The 21,057-nt window shown below is 40.3% G+C and overlaps 1 protein-coding gene across 6 annotated transcripts in view; it reads right to left on the bottom strand.

The window, feature by feature from the left end:
• The window catches only part of LOC143481751 (NACHT, LRR and PYD domains-containing protein 3-like), a 29,231-nt gene extending 23,364 nt beyond the window's left edge, over window positions 1–5,867 (bottom strand). For 3 of the 6 annotated variants that reach the window (XM_076979887.1, XM_076979891.1, XM_076979892.1), the window contains exons 1-3: window positions 5,690–5,867; window positions 3,765–3,948; window positions 3,142–3,213 (exon numbers count right to left, since the gene is read on the bottom strand). In XM_076979887.1, the coding sequence (XP_076836002.1) occupies window positions 3,142–3,213; window positions 3,765–3,879 (187 nt within the window). In that variant the 5' untranslated portion in view covers window positions 3,880–3,948; window positions 5,690–5,867. Of the gene's footprint in view, window positions 1–3,141; window positions 3,214–3,764; window positions 3,949–5,049; window positions 5,138–5,689 lie in introns of all 6 variants that reach the window. The other 3 variants (XM_076979888.1, XM_076979889.1, XM_076979890.1) reach the window with 3 other exon arrangements.
• Between the last annotated feature and the right edge of the window lie 15,190 nt (window positions 5,868–21,057).

Raw genomic sequence — 21,057 nt, 5'->3', positions numbered from 1 at the left:
GTTTGCTACCCGGTTAGCTACTGATATGTGGCAGAAGCGAACCGTGACCATTAAACCTGGGCCCACTCCCACCCCCCACCGAAAAAAATTGTTTCCTTTCCTAATTAACTGCAATAAAAAAAAAAAACTGAGACAACAGTACAGCTTTAGAAAATCTAAATAAACAATAAAATCTGTACTAGATAACTTTTTAAGCAAAATAAGGTTCCAGACAAAATAAGGTTCACAGCTCCGTGTTCCTCGGGAGCGGAATATGTAAACAACGCGCACGAGGGCATCAAAGGAATGAATCAAAACTAGCTAGCGGTGGTACACTAACGACAGCTAGCGTCGCCACAGCGATATGAGTGGTCAATTTTACTGTCATTTGAAACTGATACTGCGATGAATTAAAACTGCCTGGCCCTCTGTAAATGAACAGCGGGCATCACAGTCCTGATAGAGGGAGACACAGGCTCACAGGCTTCCACTTAACCCCTCACCTTCCAACACAGATTGAATAGACACGGTTGAATAATTTATTTGCTTATATTTTTGTAATTGTTTAGATGTCGATTGTCAAACTGTAAGTAGATTAAAAAATTGGATAAATTGTGTTATATATATTTATGTTTTAAGATTATTTTAGGCCCTCTGAGAGGATGTAGAGGGCCCTGACGATTCCCCACTGATATGTGGTGCATTTGGATCTTATTATTTGAAAGTAATGTATGTCGATGTAGTTATCGTCATTTGTCTTTGTCTGAGTCACTCCATGTTTGAGTTCTTGCTGTGTACGTTATATGTTTTGCATCATGTAGAGCTCCGCCCCCCTCTACTAGCTGTAACTCCCTCTACTCCTGTTCCATGTGCCGTGTGTTTTTCCATGCCTGTTAGTCCCGCCTTGTTTTCAGTCGCCATGGTTCCCCTTCTGTCTGTCACGGTCCTGTCATCAGTAATCCCACCTGTGTCTAGTTAGTTTCTGTTGTTTCAGTGTATTTATTCCCTGTTGTGTCTCACCTCCGTGTCGGTCATTGTGCTCAGTTTGTGTTTCCCTGTTCAGTCTCGTTCTTTGATCTTCCATACTTTGATTCAAGTCCCTCTATCCCCGAAGTTGGTATGTCTTGCGTTCAACCCACGTTTTACTTTGTTTGAAGTGTATCGTTCTGTATCTTAGTTTCAAGTCGTTCTTTGTTGTCAGTATGTCTCTGCGTCTTGGTTGTACTGTATTAATGTCTCGGACTCTTTAAAGGATCTGACCAATGCCTTTCTGTACGACCTTGATTTTGAAATTTCCTTTATTAAATTTCGCTTTCCTCAGCATTTGTGTCGCAACGCTGGACAGCCATCGCCTTCTACCCAGAAGTCTCCTTGCCTGTGGTCTACCTTTCACGCCTGCCTTGAGTATTCTTATCTTCATAGTTATTGCTAGTGATGGCAAAAGTGGGGCTTTTGGGAGATCAAATCAAATGAACCAATTGATTCAGAAAATGATTTGATCTTGTGAGACGTTCGAATCATCACATGCCACAGTCACATCTAGTGGGCAACCACGCCTAAATCAATGTTGTGAAAAAATGCATATGGAAAGTTTGGAGGAGCGTCTTTTAATTAAGCGCAATTTACACACAGCAAGGGTACAGTAGCTTAACACGCCGCACATCGCTCACAATTTAAAGACCCCTTTCTAGTTTCTGCTGCAGGTAGGATATTTAATGCAGTCTATCTCTCAGGACAATCCGTCCATAATTTTGCTGGGTTTAAAACAGAAATTATTGAGCTTGAGTATTTCGTTGGGTAATAATATGTTTTGAATGTTGAACGTGTTCCATTGATCTTTCCTAAATGTTGATTTCATTAACTTTGCACCTTCAATTGAAATGTATAAAAATAATAAATTAAATTGCATGTCCAAATGCTCCTGGCCCCTCTATCAAATGTTTTAACCCATTGTGGCCTGCAAGTCAAAAAGTTTGCCCACCCCTGGCCTAAGTCCACAACGTTTTCTTAACAGAAACAGAAGTAATGTGTTTTTTAATGAAAAATGACATGAAATATTCCCTCATAGCATATTGTGTCTCTAAATAAATTGTAGTCATGAAACATATAATTTTGCAGCGAACAGGGTTGTTTTAATGTCATTAAGATATATTTTTCATTATGATACACTGTTAGTCAGTAAAGTATGGTGTTTAAATAAAGCAATTCAATATGTTATTTTCTTCTTCACTAAAACAGTCACTATTTTTTGCATCTCTTTTAAGTGTTTGATAGCATGGTTATGTATTAAGATAATTCTTCACATTCCCTTTGTTTCTGTTGAACCACAATGTGTTAACGTGATAGTTCAAATGTAGTTTCGTGCCATGCCGTGTTTTGTAATGTTGTGATTAGTCTTTCTTTGTATATGTTTAGCTTTGCTAGTTTTCAGCTGTTAGGACACTGACGTAATCTAAGTATTGACTAGATTTTGTTAATTGTTCATTTTGTTATTGTCCTTGTCCCCTCTTCCTGAGCTCCCTGATTGGACTAAGGTCCCGTCCTCCTCGCAGTCGTGTCTTCCCAAGGTTTCTTCTCATGTTAAGGCATTACAAATAGAACAAAAAATATGATTAAATGTGGTAAGAGTCCACTAAACCACCACCCATTCCATATTCTGTGAAGTGCTATGATGAAGCATAGTGTGATGGCTAAGTGCTGGATACAGACCCAAGTCCATAAAATCAAAGATGCTAAGTTTGACAACAAATCCAACACATACAACAATCTCATTTATTAAAACTGTTTTTGTACCACTGTCATCATGTTTGGTAGGCTAAACATAACTAATATATAATACAGCACCACAGTACACAAGTAGTACATTGTAGTAAACTTTTGTAGTTCTGTAGTATACTTATGTAGTCCTGAGTACTGGATTGTTCACTCATGTAGTCCTGAGTACTGGATTGTTCACTCATGTAGTCCTGAGTACTGGATTGTACACTCATGTAGTCCTGAGTACTGGATTGTACACTCATGTAGTCCTGAGTACTGGATTGTACACTTATGTAGTCCTGAGTACTGGATTGTTCACATATGTAGTCCTGTGTATTGCTGTATTGTACACTTTAGTAATAAGCTATTACATTATGTACGTAATCAGTGATTTGTAAAACAGACCATTGACTGCAGATGTCCTTGAAGAGTCTCCAGTCTGATCTGGGCTTGTGCTGGAACTGAACGTTTCTTGATCTGAAGGAGTAAACAGTGAAGGATCAACTTTATTACCTTAATTAACTTTAATCGTTATTAGACAAAGAGGAATACAGATCCCCAGACTTAATCAGACTCCACAGACTGAAACCTGTAATAAAACTCCAGTAAAACATGAATATTAAACATTACTATTTCCAGTCACTGACACTGGTGTCTAATACACCTACCATTTTTAGACCATTGCACTGATGCGTGTTTATTGGGACCAGGAGTCAGCACCTTACCCATATACTCGTGTCACTTTAAAGAACACTTAGTACTGTACTGTGTATTATATGGCTCTATATATACATATTAAATATTTTTAGTTTTCATATAACAGAAACAAATGTAGTATTTAGGAACAATCCCTGAGCACTCATATGTGTCACTTCTCAATTCCATATTTCAGGTCTACATTCTATTACTATCATATTTTGAACATTTCTCTATTTCTATTTTGCTGTCTGCTTATTGTGGACATCATTGTGATGCCACTCAATTTGATTTCACTCCAATTTCAGTGCATCTATCCACCCATCTCTTACCTCCATATGTAATGTTCAGTGTCACTGGTGCATTAATGTGATTTCCATGCAGTACAGGAGCACAGACGTTCCCTCTTTTCTCAGCTGTGATGTTGGTCTGCACCAATTCATCCATTTGGATATAATTTGTTGCACTTTCCTTTATTTTAAGTACTCCACATGCCAGAAGTTGTAGAAACCTAAACTGGGAGCACACAAGCACACACCCAATTATGAACATATATACTTATCTAGGTTTAAATAACAAGTGTTACCTGTGTTTTAAATTTACTTAGGGCTAAGCATTTTTAAAAATTGCAATATAAAGGAATTGAAATAGTTTATGTCACGTGTAGCCCCGCCCTCGCCAGCATGTCATGGGTCATGATGGGTCATGACCCCGTCCCTAGGCATAAATACTGCAGCTGCAGCTTGTTAGGGCTTTAGCTGAGCTAGCAGAATTAGCTGCAGTCTGGAGTTCACACTCATGGTCTCACATGGTCTTCAAAGTCTGGTGTTGCATCTTTGTTTGCTAGCCTTGGTGTTACTTCATATCTAAGGAGTTCTAGGAGTAGCTTTTGTCTTGGTGTTCGGGAGTAGGTTTTGTTTTTCAGTTACAGTTAATATTTAGAGGAGTTCTTGTGTAATGTGTAAATATTTTTGTCTTCTGGTCTGTATTTCCTGGTTTATAGATTTGTGGTCAGATGTTTTATGTTTGCCTATGTTGGTTCGCAGTTACTGTTATATATGGTCTATATAACAGTGGTCTAAGTGGTCTAAGTAAAGTGCTTTTAAATCTGCATGTTAAACATTTTAAAGTAGTTTTTTCTCATTCCTTTGTAGAAACATTTGGATACTTTGGTTTTAACATAAGTGAACATTTAATTTTTTTTAAAATATATGCTTAACTGTAATCCTTACAACGTGCTTTCCTAACAGAGATGCTACACTGAGATGTCCGTTTCCCCTCCTGTTGCAATGCTGTTCCCAAACCATGTTTTGCCATGTGTTACCTGATGAGCTTTCTGTCTCCATCTGGCTTGGCCGATTAGATGGATAGAAGGTGATTCTTTATTGTGATGTGTACCCAACAATATTAATTCATTCATTCATTCTGTGAGCTGGCTCATAACTAACTTTGATCATATGTGAAATCAGATTTTCCCATAGTATTGAACTGAATCATGGGCAGAGCTTCAACATGATCATAAAGGCGTTACAGCCTTATGGACTCATTCTGCTTCAAAATCGTACAGATTGTAGAAGAACTACGATCATACTCCCTTGCCAAGTCATCAACACGCACCTCACTTGTGTTTTTCGATGATTTTGTGCTTTATATCTATGGTCATCCTCCTTTTCTTCTTTTCAGCACAGATCTTGGTATTAACTTTCTTTGGGCCCATGGTTAAAAAAAGGAAATGTTCCGAAATAAATGTGGAAAATAATCAAACAACAATAACAATCCCACAAAGACGCCTGCACGTTGGGATACAAGGGACTGAATGCCTGATCGCTTCCTCCTAGTGGCAGATGGTATATTTACACTCACTCGTAAGTCAGATATTTGGTCTTGATACAATGGTATTGCCCTTAATAAATGTCACTCAGCATAGCATTTGTGTACTTCTGAACCACTGTTCTTTTATAAATTATAATTATATAATTTGAATAAACTTTTTTATTACAGAAACTAAGAATGTAAATGTGTTAATGTTTCAAGTTATCATTTAAATAAGTTCATTCTGTTAGCTAAAACCAGATACTCAATGTGTGGAAATTCAAACTGGATTGAACTGGTTTAGCCACCAGATGAGGACGTGCAATTTTAAAAGTGAGTTATTTTAATACAATGATGGTGAGTCGGAGAGAGAAAGGAAGTAGCAAATAGCGGTTGGTGTGTGTGTAAGTGTGTCAGTAAGAGAGACAAAAAGTCAGTAACTCACTCCAGTGTAGAGTGGGGATCCTCCAGAGTTGCTAAAATCCTGAGTGTTCTGGGTTATTGAGGTTTGGATTCAGCGCTCTCATATGTGATGAGGGGTTTGACCTCAGAGCTGAATACAGAGCAGCACAACCTTCCTCTGTAATACTGCAGCTGAGCTCACAAACACAGCCACACCAATGTTTCACCCCCACACACGTACACACATGTGGAAATGAATCATTTTGAACACATGAAATATGGGGTGTGTGTTAGCAAGACAGAGATGCAGAAATGGCATTTTATAAAGAGAAAAAAAACTTCCCTAAATGGTACTGACAATGGAAGACAAAAGTCTTAATTTCTCCTTGCTAATTTGAGCACAGAAAGCACAAGATATGCCAGAATTTCTTTATTATTTTATAATCAATTCATTGAGTGAAGAAAGAAACAAAAACCGAGGTTATCTAGGAACAGCAAATAATATGAGCACACGTTCCCCAGATGTTACAGAAAACCATTGATAAGGGGCTTGTGGTCCTCACCTGGCAACTTCCTCTCGTTTTCCTGATGTCTTTTCTGCCTGCAACCTTTCCTGTGTGAAGCCTACAAAACTCACCCACCTGCACCTTACAGGTTCTGCTTCTAGCTGCACACATGCAGTTAGGGTTACTACTCCACCACATATCTGACATTGTACAAACACCTCCTCCCTGTTAACATCCTGACCTGTATTTTTCTGCTTTGTGAATAGAGATACAGACAGATACATATATCTAAAGTCTTTATTGATGGAAAATGCATTGTCATATTGGAAGGACATGAAACATGTTAAATCAGTCTGCATAGTATTGGCATCAACAGCCAACATTTGTGTACTGTGTGTACAGGTCAGAAGTGAGTGTGTGATGTGTCTCCATGTCAGGCGTGCTTGTGTGTGTTCAGGTCATATGTGTGTGTCCAGCAGGTCAGATGCTGGAAGACATAGGGAGAACACACACTCACACTAAAACACAACCATGGTGACTCATATGTACAGTAATGTGTGTGTGTGTGTGTGTGTGTGTGTGTCCGTGTCCTGGTGTCCAGAAGCTGTAAGACATGTGGAGGACACAGTCCTCTACTGCAGTCATGATCACACAATCACACTAACACACACAAAACCATGGAGAATAATATGTACCTATAAGTGTGTCTTTTTTTTTCCTTGTGTGTGAGACTCATACCATCATAGGTCAGTGTGGGGGTCAGATGCGGTAAGACAGACAACAGCCACCCTTCAACCCACCACCCAATCCCTAATCCCCCTTTAGCTATGCTGTTTGAAAGAGCCATAGCCTCTAAAATGAAGTCTTTTTTAAAACATAATCTTTTTGAACAAATACAATATTCTTCCATACAGTTTTATCATCTTTACAATATGCATCCATGGAGCCTTTTACAGTGCATGGCAGTGAAGCAGCTCTTCTACGTCGGCTGCTTTAAGCTTCCACATGAAGAAAAAGGTCTGCTGAGCTGTCTTTACCAGGCTGGAGGTGTTAGGGTCGTGTCAGGTCATATTAGGTAAGTTTTGTGTAGTTTCTTTTTGTATGTATTAGGGGTGGCACGGATCACAAAATTCACGGTTCGGTGTGTATCACGGTTTGAGGTCTACAGTTTTGTACGGTTCTTGTTTTTTTTTTCCTTTTTTTTTTTTTATCTTAGCCCCATAATACACGCCGTTACACCAGTGGAATAGTCGCTGAAAAGATTTTACTACCATAGCACTACACTTCTATGACATTACACAGTGCTGCCTTTAGCAAAGCATTACATAATAATACATAATACATAATAATAATAATAAAGCTCTCCTCCCCTCTACTGACACACTTGGGTGATGTCTTCGTAAATGGCCGGTCATATTGGAAGTGTTTCCACTAGCGTACGCAATGCGGGTTTTGCAATGCTTGCATATTGTAACAGTTCGATCCACGTTTTTATTGCCAGTATCATCGTATGTGACGGGGAATCCGAAATGATCCCACACACCTGATTTAAACAACGCTGGGGCATCCTTCATCTCTGGCCTGGGCAGCCTGCCTTCTCCACTCCCACTTGCCATGTTTGTCCACGCCACCACAAACCTTCGCTTTCGCTTCTTTGGCACGAATGAGAACCACGTGGTGACATATGGGCATTTGGCTATAATGCGAATTTCGAACGTCTGGAGAAAAAAAAACCGTGGATCCTGTACGGTTTACACACGCCCCGCGCCGTGACAAGCGAACCGTACGGTTCGGTTTGTTCACAAAAACCGTGCCATGCCTAGTATGTATGTGTAGGAAAAAGTAGTTTGCGTTGATGGGAAGGTTTTGTTGTTTTGTTCTTTTGGAACTGCAAATTTGCAAATTGTATAAAAAACAATTTGCCACACAACAGCAAAAAAATTATATGTAAAGGTTCAAGTAACGGGGTTTAAAAAGCAACAACAAAAAATGTTTATAGGCCTACTTGCTGAGACGCACCATGACGAGACGAGACAACATGACCGAAACAACAACTCTCTCCTGAAAAACAACCCCAAACCATAACCCTCCACCACCACCACCAAACCATAACCCCCCACCACCATCACCAAACCATAACCCCCCACCACCACCATCACCAAACCATAACCCCCCACCACCACCACCACCAAACCATAACCCCCCACCACCACCACCAAACCATAACCCCCCACCACCACCACCACCAAACCATAACCCTCCACCACCACCACCACCACCAAACCATAACCCCCCACCACCACCACCACCAAACCATAACCCTCCACCATCACCACCACCAAACCATAACCCCCCACCACCACCACCAAACCATAACCCCCCACCACCACCACCACCAAACCGTAACCCCCCACCACCACCACCACCAAACCATAACCCCCCACCACCACCACCACCAAACCATAACCCCCCACCACCACCACCAAACCATAACCCCCCACCACCACCACCACCAAACTTGGCACAATGCAGTCAGACAAGTACTGTTCTCCTGGAAACTGCCAAACCCTGACGTGGCCATCAGATTGCCAGATGTAGAAGCGCGACTTGTCACACCAGAGAACGCACCTCCACTGCTCTAGAGTGTTTGTGTGTGTGTGTGTGTGTGTGTGTGTGTATGAAGAGATAGTAAGTCTGTGTGTGAGTGAATGAATATTAATTAGATTAGATTTTATTCATCCCCGGGGGGCAATTGAGGGTCACACAGAGCAGCAGTAACATAAGAAATAAATACAACGTAGGTCAATATGATAAATATGATAAATATAAGTGTTCTGGTACTTACAATTTACAGTTACAGTGAGGTAGCAGTGCATTGTGTGAGTGTGTACGTGCGTGTGTGTCTGTGCATACGTGCGTGTACGTGTATGTATGTCTATGTACGTAATGTCAGAGTTGGTGTAAGTCCGCTATCAGTCAGTCTGATGGTGTGGGGAAGTTTTTGATTGGAAGGGCTGTGTGTTGAGGAGTTGGACAGCTCTGGGCTCAAAGGTCGCCCTGGGTCCTGGGTGATCTGGTATGCCAACCTCCGTGTTAAATGGTCATTTACTGCAGACAGATTCCTGAGTGGCAGTCCAATGATTTCTCCACATATCGTGGTGTTCCTCTGCAGGCGGTTCCTGTTCTGGAGGCTGGTTGAGTAGAACCAGCAGGTAATTGAGAAGGTGGTGATACTCTCAATGAAGGAGTAATAAAAATTTTGCATGATCTCTTTTTTCACGCCAAAGGAGTTGAGCTTTCTGAGGAGGTACTGTCTCTGATGACATTTTTTGAGAATCTCTTCTGTGTTAGCTGAGAAATTCAGGTGGCTGTCAAAGATGGTACCCAGATATTCGTATTCCTCCACCAGTTCAACAGACATGCCATGGACAGAGGTGGTGACCGATGGTGTCAGAACAAGCTGTTTTTTGGAGAATGTTATCACCATCTCCTTGGTTTTGCTGACATTCAGCTCGAGGCATGAGTTGTCACACCAGTCAACAAACTCCTGGAGGGCTGGACCATGAGACTGTGATGAGCCTGAAAGCATGGAGAGGAGAACTATGTCATCTGCGTATTTGATCAGAAGAGAATTAGGTTGAGTGGATCTGCAGTCATTGGTGTATAAGATGAAAAGCAGTGGAGAAAGGACACAGCCTTGTGGAGAGCCAGTTGAAGTGTATTGTAGATTGGAGTGGACACTATTTACAAGTACTCTTTGTGTTCTGTGTGTTAGAAAGTCCAGTAACCATAGAATAAGCTGGTCCTCCAAGTGAAAGTGGGATGAGAGTTTGTGGGCCAGGATGTGAGGCTGGAGGGTGTTGAAAGCCGAGGAAAAGTCTGCAAACAGAAGTCTGGCTGAAGTGTTTGGACGTTCCAAATGTTTGTGTACTGTATCCATGATGAAAACCTTGGCATCGTCAAGGCCTTTGCTCGTGCGGTAAGCGAATTGGAGAGGGTCCATCTGCGAGTTGGTAATTTTTATTATATGCACTGTAAAAAAAAATCCTAATTTTATGGAAAATAACTGTAAATATTTAATGTATTTTAACATTTTTTTCATTTGTATGCAAAACTTTGTAAAATTACAGACATTATTTGTAATTTGACAAAATGTCTTTTATTTTAAGTATTATGACAATAATTACAAATTACATGCTTTTCTCATTTTTTTACGGAAATAATACAGTATTATTTATACGGTATTTTTCTGCTTTCTTAAATTATATACAGATTCATGTATAATTACAGCAATTATCTGCAATTAAACTTTCAGTTGATTATATAAAGGTTTATGTCTGTAAGAACTAAAAAGTTTTCTTCTCTGTCATTTTAATCAAAATCTTATGTCTTTTGGCACTGCTGGTTTAAACATGATTTTCAATGTCAGAAATGAATGTGGTTTTCATAGTATTAGCTTACATGTATCAATACTCATATTTTGATTGTTAGGCGTCCTCGTAATTCAGAGGATCCATTGATGTTCAGGAGAAAAATGTACACAGAACAAAATATATAGGTTCGGACATATTAATATGCCACAGAACGTGATGGTAATTGATTTGACGAAAAAGAAAATAATTTCTGCAATTGAAAATGCTCATTTTTATGATGCCTACAGAATGAATTGTGACTTCCTAATGTCAGTTCAGACATTAGATTTTTACATTGGCATATCTAAAGTATTTAACTGTAGTAATGGCTGTAGGAGATTTCTGTTGATTGTTCCATCTCTATTGATGTCTGTTCTCATTTTAGTTCTTGTGCAGTCAATGGCAATAGAAAATGGCAGTTTGTTTGGGTGCTGGACTTTTAAAAGAAACATTTCTAAACACTGGGTCTATACTTGAACATAACCAAGGAAATAACCTGTAACACACTGAGACAGATGAACTGATATACTGGTAGACGTACATTGTAATGGAACAGGCTTTTAAACTTAAAAATGTGTGTGCCTATCCACGATTTTCCTGAACTTTAACCTTTCCCATGATTCGTAGCTGAAACCGGTTGTTGGTTTCCGGTTGTAGTGTTTACGTTAAGAGTGAATCAGAAAGTGGACGTTCGTTGCGGATTTATTAATAAAACATGGCCAAGAATACTAGGTGGCTGCACAGTACGAGCGATTTAAAAAGTTGTGGTGACTGTGTTTTAACAGTGCCCCACCCCTCCGCGCTCTCAGAGTGGGTTGATAACATGAAGCTGTGGCCTAAAGTTAGCGATATTTATATACTTCGTCTTTCCCGAAGGCGTAGATGGCGAAGAGCTACGGAATTATAAAAGAACAGAGGCATACAACTACCTTTATAGCAACAAAATAGGAAATGTATTGTATAAAAAACATGGTGATTTCATTTTTTAAAGCTGAGGTAGAGCCAAGTGAGACCGTGAGCCGAGGTAAACATCAGGCGTGGGTAATGCTGAGGGAGAGTGGAGTAGTGGAGACAGTGGGTTACTCGTGCATTGCAGAACGTATGTTGTGAAACATTGAAAAACAACAAATTATATGTATAATATCTCGTTTGTTTGTAGTTTTACTTTTACTATAACTGTTTGTAGATCCGTTTGGCTCATGCGAACTATTCGTCTCTTCTTTTGGGGTGGTCTATCGTAACCCAAATACAGCTCCGGGTCAGGATGCAGCTCTGTAGGCTTCTTTTCAACAAAGTGAAACGAGCAAACATATATCCTCTTCGGATGGTATTTCAGTTTTAAAACTGCAAGCCACGCTAGGCTCCTTCCCTTCGGTATGGAATGCAAAGCAAAACGTAGTTACTTGGATATCCCCGCATGATCATGATTGAGCCGCGGACATTTTTCTCCGGTCGCGCTGTCTAATGCCAGGTTCACACTACACGACTTTTCAGTCGTCAGGTTTTTGTGCCGTTCGCACTACATGACTGGTTGTGCTGTAATCGCGAGTCTTTCAGTTGTTGTGGCTTTCACACTACATGACTGATCGGCGACGCGGGCTCACAAAGACTCTCAGTCGCCGACCGGGCTAGATATTAAACATGCTAGATATCTGCCGGTCGTCTGCGATGAGTCGGCGATGGCTCGGCGAGCGTCTTTCAGCAGTTCACACTACAGAACTGAGCGAGCGACGAGTGATCGCCGATTTGCCTCCGACCACAGTTTCTGTCGGCGATCTACAAAAAACAGTCGGCGACTGAAAAACCAGCCTAAGATCGTGTAGTGTGAACCGGGCATAAGCGAGGTCAGTGATCGCAAGCGCGCTGTAAATAAATCGCTGTTTTAATCGGTTTGTAGGAGGTTCTTCCCAGAGTTTTGGTAATATGACATAATTGAATGTCCACTTTCTCTCATCCCGTTAGAAGAACTCGCATTTCGTGCTCCTGTTTCTTTTTGAGCCTGCTTGAATTTTAACTTCGCATTTGGACCATTCAAAAACATTGTGGGACTGTTCAAAAGATATTAATAGATACGTGGACCGTTACATTATATTCTTGTTTATTGTTTCCTGACGTTTCATCCCAGTCTGTACAGTTTAAGGTAGTTTTTAAGGGTCCCAAGACAACGTGTTGGTCCAATGAACCATGATCACGGCGGGCACTAGCCACATGGTAAAACTAGCGCACATTTCTTGATCACAAGATGTAGGTTAATTGCATTAAAAAATACAGACGATTTAAATTTGAATATCTTTGGACTGGCTTGATCAAATTTGACAATTAAGGCATCTTTTTTGTTATATTGTGCTGCATCTAATAAAATTATTTTAAATGTGATTAAGTAATGTTGAAAAAAATATCCAAGTTACTACAAAAGGAGCCGGACGCGGACAGTGTTTACGAAGCTGCTGGTGTTCAAAGCATATACTTTCCAACAACAACTTCAATTTTTTGAGTTGTTATGGCACCCGACAAGGGAACATGTCGATCCTGAGCTCATACTTGAAGCACGTAATCGGTATCAAAGCCAGTTTTATTCGTCTCACTAGCAATGTTTTGGTTAGCGATGCTGAACCGCTAGCGAGACCGGAACTAATAAACCGGGGAACGGAAATAGTGAGACGTCATGGCAACCCCCATTGGGATTCCAGGAAAAAGGTGGATAGTTACACACTGGAATAAAAACACAAGTTGAACAACCACTTAAATATAAATGTTATCTCTAGGCTAGGGGCATAAACGTGATTTGAGCTCAACGTATTGCTTTTAACCATAATTGGTTAATCTGACTGTCATTCAGGAAACTGGCCAATGACAACTGTTCGCGCCTCTCAGGTCATGTTTGAAAATTTCAGTGAGTGTGCTGACGGTGGACGTTATGGTCGGTCAGCCTACGAGCTGTGGCTAGCTAGCTACCTGGATTATTTTACATCTGCCTGCCAAATTATTATTTTGAGCGGATTATCGTTGGATGATTCAACAAAATAAGATGGAAACGGGGCACAGAGGAAGAAAATTTAAGTGAAGCATTTCTTGGTGACATCAGGTAAGAAAACGTCCTTACTTTATGTAAGCCAACGTTAGCTAGTTAACTAGCTAGTTAGCCCAGTTTAAAAACACATTTCACTTGAATGTTTCATTTGATAAAGATGAAAACAATAAAATATTAATATCTAATATTTTCCGATGCTATAAAATACTTTAATTCGGTCACTGTTAAATACATAATGGGTTAAATAATGCTCTATGTGGTAATCAAGTCTTTGTTATAAGGTTCATTGAACCTAACTAAATCTAGCGACATAGCTACTCAAATTCGGTCTCGGTCTCATTTTGAATTGGTTTTAATGTGAGGTGAACCTTGAAATAGTTGAGCATTTTTCTGAGGTAACGTTAAGTCTAATTTGCTAGGAACGTCGCTGACTATTCTATCGCTAATGATTAATATTCACATTAAATGATGTACAAATCAATGTGCTTAACAGTTCAGCTTTCTCCATATGCCACTGATGTCGCATGTTGTAGTTGACGTAATTTCTACATTTTTAGCACTCTGGATCTGGATTTTGGGTGACCGACATTAATGGGGTTTAAAAAAATCCGCCTCCATCACGTTCTGCGTGGCTGAATATTGTACCGTCCGCCAATGGGCAGCTTCGAGGGGTGAAGTCTACAGGCCTCCCAGCAGGCCCCGCGGTGAGTTCCCCGTTTCCCTGGATGTGTGTTGTATGTGTGTTAGTGTTCCCCCTCCCTTTTCCCCTTAGAATCAGTGTATTTGACACTTGTTTATGCTTTTAGTGTGTTGCTTATACAATAACAGTTCGTTAACATTGGTGTCATGACTCATTCTGGTCCTTCTGACTCGGCACCGTTACAATATGTAATGAATATGAATAGACTTAAAACTGTAGCATTTTTCTGTCAAAACCTTTCCAGATTAATGGAGAAAATCCTATGCAATTAAAATTCATGTTGATGCTGGACCACTTCTCAGTTAAGCTAATGCAGATCTGCACTGAAGAAAGAAAGGGTGAAGGAGACCAGGTATGGTTTGTGTAAAAAATTAAAACACCATTATTGGGATCATTGTGAAGATTTTGTCCATTGCATTTGAACCCTTAGGGAATAAATATGCTTTCTCATATGTTAAATATGTAAAGCAAAAAAATAATATGCACCAAGTTTGGCCTACATTTTGTTTACTGTACAGAGCTAGAGTGCAACACAGCCCAGAGCAGGAGCGCCACACAGCCCAGAGCAGGAGCACTAGCTCACAGTACAAATCAATCTGGCCATTATGTTGAGGTGAGTGGGTCTCCCTGCTGCACCACTACACTGGATCTTCAGGATCTGCCACCTCCTGAATCCCTCTTCACTGTTTATGTGTTTTCCAAGATTAAGTGCTAATTCACAGATATCATTGTCATGATTCAACATAACAGAGAAGTCTGATCCCTTTTTGAAATGGCTTTGCAGTTTTCATTCTTGGATGAAAACTGATGTCCAGATGTATAAGCTTAACAAAGCTCTGTAGGTTTTCAAAGGGACTCCGATAAGGTGAACGTATCACATTTTTGTCTCTATGAAAAAGAGCTTTGTTAACCTGCACACTTGTACCCCTAGACATCAATTGTTTTCCAAGGATGAACTTTGAGTAGTAATTTCAATATCAATAAATTTTCTACCTGCAAAGATTCAGAATCTAACCAAGTAAATAATGATTCAAAGACTTATCATTTATACCAAATCATGGTAAATATTTCAGCTCATAAGAACTATAATATTTGTAATGTTATTGACACAAAATTAACAGCAGCTAACTTTGGATTTTGTCTGCAACTTTTTAACAGGCAGACTTCAGCTTTTCACTTCTGAGAGGCCAATGACCAGATCCTGCAGATTTCTTCTCTGCAACATTTGGAGAATACAACCCTTTCTTTCACAGGAAGCTACCCAGGTGCTTGTACAGTCTCTCATCATCTCAAAGCTGGACTACTGCAACTGCTTACTTATGGATCTTTCCCTATGGGTCATCAGACCTCTACAAACTGATCCAGAATGCAGCAGCATGACTGGTCTTCAATCTCCCCAAGTTCACATGTCACTCCAGTGCTGCATTCTCTTTACTGCCTTCCAGTAGCTGCATACATCAGATCGAAAACCTTGATGCTTGCTTGCAAAGCCAAAAATGGACCAACCCCTCCGTACATGATGGCCATGGTCAAAGCCCCATGGCTTAAAACGCCATGCTTAAAGTCTCACGGAAAACAAACTTCAAGACCTGTCCTGGCGCCGAGATAGTGGAATGAGCTTCCATTGACTGTCCAGACTGCAGAGTCCTTAGCAGTCTTCAAATGACTGAAGACTCATCTGTAGAACAGACTAAATCTCTAGCACTTGTCATAGTTGTTTCCGTTGTATGATATAGTACCTATGTGAGTTTGCATTTCTTGTAGGTATCCATTTTAATTTCTGTAGTTTAGCAATATTCAGCCTATGTTTTTGTGTACTTCTAGGTATTTGCATTGATTTCTGTAGTTTAGTAGTATTCTGGTTCGAGGTTATCTTGAATTCTGACCTATCTATGTACTATTTAGAATTCATTCTGTGAACAGATGGCAAAGCACTTCGTAAGGTGCTCTGGATAAAAGCATCTGCTAAATGCCCTACATGTAAATGAGAAGGAGTGTATCTTTCATGTCACATCAGTGTTATGTGTTTGTAGTTGTGTTCAGGCTACTGATATTGGTGATAGAGAAAGACACTGAGTACAGTCCTGGGGATTTAAATGATTAAAAGTGATGATAGAGGACATTGAGGTGCTCAACATTGGTATACTATACTTTTTCATTTGTATAAAATAACTTTGCAGTTTGCATTCCACATTTGAGTTTGTCCTGGAAGTCACGATGAATATGGACAGGAAAAATCTGTAAAATTACGGTACTTCTCTGCAGAACTTTTTGTGCTGTCACTTTATTGAAAGTGCTTAATTGTACTAATTCAGGGAAAAGTTGTAAAATAAAGGTATTTCTCTGCAAAACTATTAGTGCTGTCACTTTATTGAAAGTGCTTAATTGTAATAATTCAGGGAAAAGTTGTAAAATAAAGGTATTTCTCTGCAAAAATATTAGTGCTGTCACTTTATTAAAAGTGCTAAATCATAATAATCCAGGAAAAATCTGTAAAATAATGGTATTTCTCTGCAGAATGTTTAATGAATTTTTCTATAAATTTATTGTTTTTCCACTTTAAATCAGGGTTTTTTACATTAAAATTAGAGTTTTTGTTTGGCAGCCGCTGCTGCCAGTCGTTTACCGTTTTTTTACGATTTTTTTTTTTACAGTGTGGTGTTTAATAATCCTCTCCATAGCTTTCATCACGAGGGAGGTGAGGGCCACCGGTCTGAAATCATTGAGTGGCTTGACCGTACTCTTCTTGGGAATTGGAATGATTGTTGAGTGTTTCCATAACTGTGGGACTGAACAACTGTCGAGGGAGCTTTGGAACAGGATCTGAAAAACGCCACCCAGCTGTTCCGCGCAGTGCTTTAGCACACGACCACTGATGTTATCTGGGCCAGGTAAGCTTGACTCTCTGGTGCTTCTCAAGGCTCTAGTCACCTCAGCTTTACTGAAGGTGAATGCACATTCCTTAGATTGGAGAGCAGTCCTGATATCTTCCAATTGGCTCGAATTATCTTTTTCAAATCTAGTGTAGAAACAATTGAAGTCATTTGGGAGGGATGCAGGGCTGCTGCTCTCTATCTGGATGGTGTTGGAGCAATGATTAGTGGTGGTGTTGACGGCAGCCATATTTTTAAGACCTTGCCAAGCTGATTGGAGGTTTCCCTGAGTGAAGTGTTTCTCAACTTTGTGTCTATAATTTATTTTTGCAATTTTTATGGCTCGTTTTACTTCTTTGTTGACCTCTTTTTTTTCTGATCCGGTGCCAGTGAAGAAGACCCTTTTCTTTTTGTTGAGGACTTCCTTGAGCTCCTTGGTGATCCAGGGCTTATTTTTGGGGAAGATTGTGACGGTTTTGGAGGGAATTATGTGGTCTACACAGAAAGAGATGTATGAGGTTATGGTGTCAGCTTGTTCATCGATCACTGAACTCTTGTACCTCTGTTACCAGGTTAAAGAACTCAGGAAGTATCTGACTGGCTGCTGCTGGTCGTGAGGTTATCCAGAGGAGAGCAGAGGGAAGCAGATTCCCCTTGATGAGGTTTGTCAGCAGCACATCCACTGAGGTCGACTCTGTTAGATCACTCAAGCTCTCATTTCTCTGGAAATCTAGAGGAAGTCAACATTCATCCAGACCATCAAATATGAAAATGACTTTATAAGCATCACAGTCTATTAATTGTAATTGTTTTGTTTCTGGGAAAAAGTGATGAAGCAGATCCATCAGATTGAACTTGAACATATTTTTTTTCATCAAATTCAGTTCCCTAAAAGGAAGTGAAAATATGAAGAGGACATCCTGATTGGCTCTTCCTTCAGCCCAGTCCAGAATGAACTTCTGCACAGAGACTGTTTTGCCAATTCCAGCAACTCCTTTAGTCAGCACTGTTCTGATGGATTTGTCTCCTGTGTTGCTGCACTGTAAAAAACAGAACTTAACAAAAACAGAACAGAGCTCGCCTTACTATGATTTTTAGTTTAGCTGAGCCAAAAATAAATAATTGCACCATAAACTATAACAAAGTAATTGGATCAGCTTACTTTATTGAGTTTCTTGTTAAAAGTTGATCTGACCTTACAACCTGCATTGTCAAAATATACAAATTGTAGTTGAACCCTAGTTAAGGCCAGGCCAACTCCTCTGCACATGCTCAATTTGACTACTTAGTCGAGAACGGGGTGAGGTTTGCGATTTCTGCCAGAATTTGACTCCGGACATCTTGAAATGGATTTCACCTGCGGCAAGCAGCGACCTACGCTACTCTGAACTGATTATTAACGTCCAAATGTGTTTTGTCATTTGTCTTATATGACCCAACTTCAGTTAGCTATTTGTGTAAACTGGTTCAGTCACTAGAGGAGGACTAGTTGTCAAGCTGTGTTTCCTCTGCTCTTAGGGATTTAAATGGCATCAGTGTGATTGAGTGTTTGTATGTGTTATACAATAATTAATAGATAAGTGAATGGTTTATGCTGTTTTGCAGTGTCCTACTTTTAGAAATGCTTCAGAAGATGCACTTGTTTGTCAAGCTCTGTGGCTTTTGTGGTTAGCATGTTTTATTTCCAGCACTAGCGTCTGTTGTTTGAGACCTTTTCTGGGTAGTGTTTACTCAGTGTCTGCGTCAGTTTCCTGTCACAGTCCAAATACACCCACAGAGCTTGGCACTGTTTCAGCCTCATAGATAAGGTTCTGGGTAACTGACCCTTGGTTTCACAACATTTGTTAATAGCCTCATACAATAGCAAAAGAGGGTCATAATATACATGAATACGTAAACTAATATATAATTTTTATTTCTAGCAATTAGTGAAAAAAAAGGTCTGAAAATACACAATTACATTTTTTTAATGTGACAACTGTTTCAGTGCTACCGGCTCCTCTCCTCAAACAAGCTTCTCATATTGTGTGATGAGGGCGATGGGCTTTGAAATACAAGGAAGGCAAGGACAAGTTTATTTATATTGCACCTTTTTTACACATCTGCAATCCAAAGTGCTTTACACGGGTGGGGGGGGATCTCGAGGGAGCTTCTTACAACCCGAGATCCATCATCCTTGGTGTTGCGGGAGGACATAGGGAGCAGGAGGTGCGGCTGGCAGCGCCATGACTTTAATATCCATCTCAAATTGGAAAACAAAACAAGAACGAGTGCAGCAGGCGTTGTGACACTCTCCAGGTACAGCAGCGCAACACAAACTCTACATGCTAGTAGTGCACATTATGCTAACAGTCTCAGACGCATCAAAGGGCTCGAAGAGGTAGTCATCTATAGCAGCATAGTACTCCCTACATTTTCATAGTACTCCCAATGTTGTCATAATACTCCCTACGTTGACATAGTACTCCCTGTCATCATAGTATTCCCTACATTGTCTCAACAATGTGCAGCAATGGAGGGTTGGACCTGTGGGGTTTAAGTAAGGAACACAGGAGAACAGCAACAAGGGACAGGTGTGTGTGATGACAGGTGTGTGTAATGACAGGTGTGTGTAATGACAGGTGTGTGTGATGACAGGTGGGGCCTATCAATAGCTTGATGACTGAGAGTAAGGGAGTGATGTAGGGTGTGTGTGTGTGTGTGTGTGTGTGTCTGCCTTGAGTGACGAGGCCGGATCACCATGACACTTGGGAAGTTCATTGCCATAAAGATGTTAAAGGAATAAAATAGAAATTGAAATGAATAAAATATAAAGAATTTAAAGAAATCAAACCAAAAAAGGTTTTGACATAAAATAGTAAATAGGATTAAAATAGAATAAGTGTAACGTGCAAATGGGCAGTAGAGACGCAAGAGCAGGAAAATTGGTTTATTTAAATAAATTAAACATACAAGCAAATGGGGGGGGGGGGGGGGGGGGGGGCTTAGCACAGGAACCACACACAACTTTAACTAATGAAGGGGACACGACGAATTGGAAATACTACAGGAAAACAGAAACACTGACTACACTAGATACACATGGATAATACATACAACAAATACAATAAATACAATAAGAACAGGGAGAACTAGGAACAAACTGAAAGTACTAAAAACTGGGAAATCAGGGAAATGAAACCAGCATAACAAAGCGACCTAGACCAGTTTATACATACTAAGATGAGGAACTACAATGACAGGGGTAACCAGGGCTGGACTGGTAATCTGGTGTAGCCTACAGGGCATTTGCCTGGAGGGCCGACAGTCTTCAGGGGCAGATGGATTTTTTTTCTTCTCTTTTTTCTAAGAGACCGGGCCACATTTTAGAGGGGCCCATCTTCAATATAGACAGTGTACTAAACCAATCAAGATATAGGACGCAAGCCGCCCCACCCTTTCTCTGCGTGGTCCGCTGTAACTCCTGCTACGTTGAGTGTTGAGCGCGTTGTTAAAGGAGAGGCAGCATGGAGCAACAGAAGCGGCAGAAAGGGGGTGCGGAGAAGTTACGCGTGAAGAAATTGAGGAGTCTCAATGTAGATGCTACAAAATGTGTAAAAATCACAGACATGTTCGCTGCTGTAGCCTCTGCGTCCTCTGTAGGTGAAGACAGCAGCAGCAGACAGGGAGAGCAGCAGCCAGAGATGCAGGCTTGTGATAGAGAAACAGAGGGACAGACTGAGCAGGAAAGTAACGTTAGGATAACACAGGGACTTTATTACATGAGAATGATGAGCAATGGCAATTGATTAGTATCAATATTAATTGGTATTTGCATACTTCCCAAAATCTGGCAGCCACGCGCCCTTATTCTGATAAAATAGCAAATGGTCAAGACTGAGAAGTGTTG

The sequence above is a fragment of the Brachyhypopomus gauderio genome, chromosome 18 (assembly GCF_052324685.1).
Source record: "Brachyhypopomus gauderio isolate BG-103 chromosome 18, BGAUD_0.2, whole genome shotgun sequence".
Taxonomy (NCBI): Eukaryota; Metazoa; Chordata; class Actinopteri; order Gymnotiformes; family Hypopomidae; genus Brachyhypopomus; species Brachyhypopomus gauderio.
Note: the sequence above shows the minus strand (reverse complement) of the source record. Positions and strands in the feature narration are given on the sequence as shown.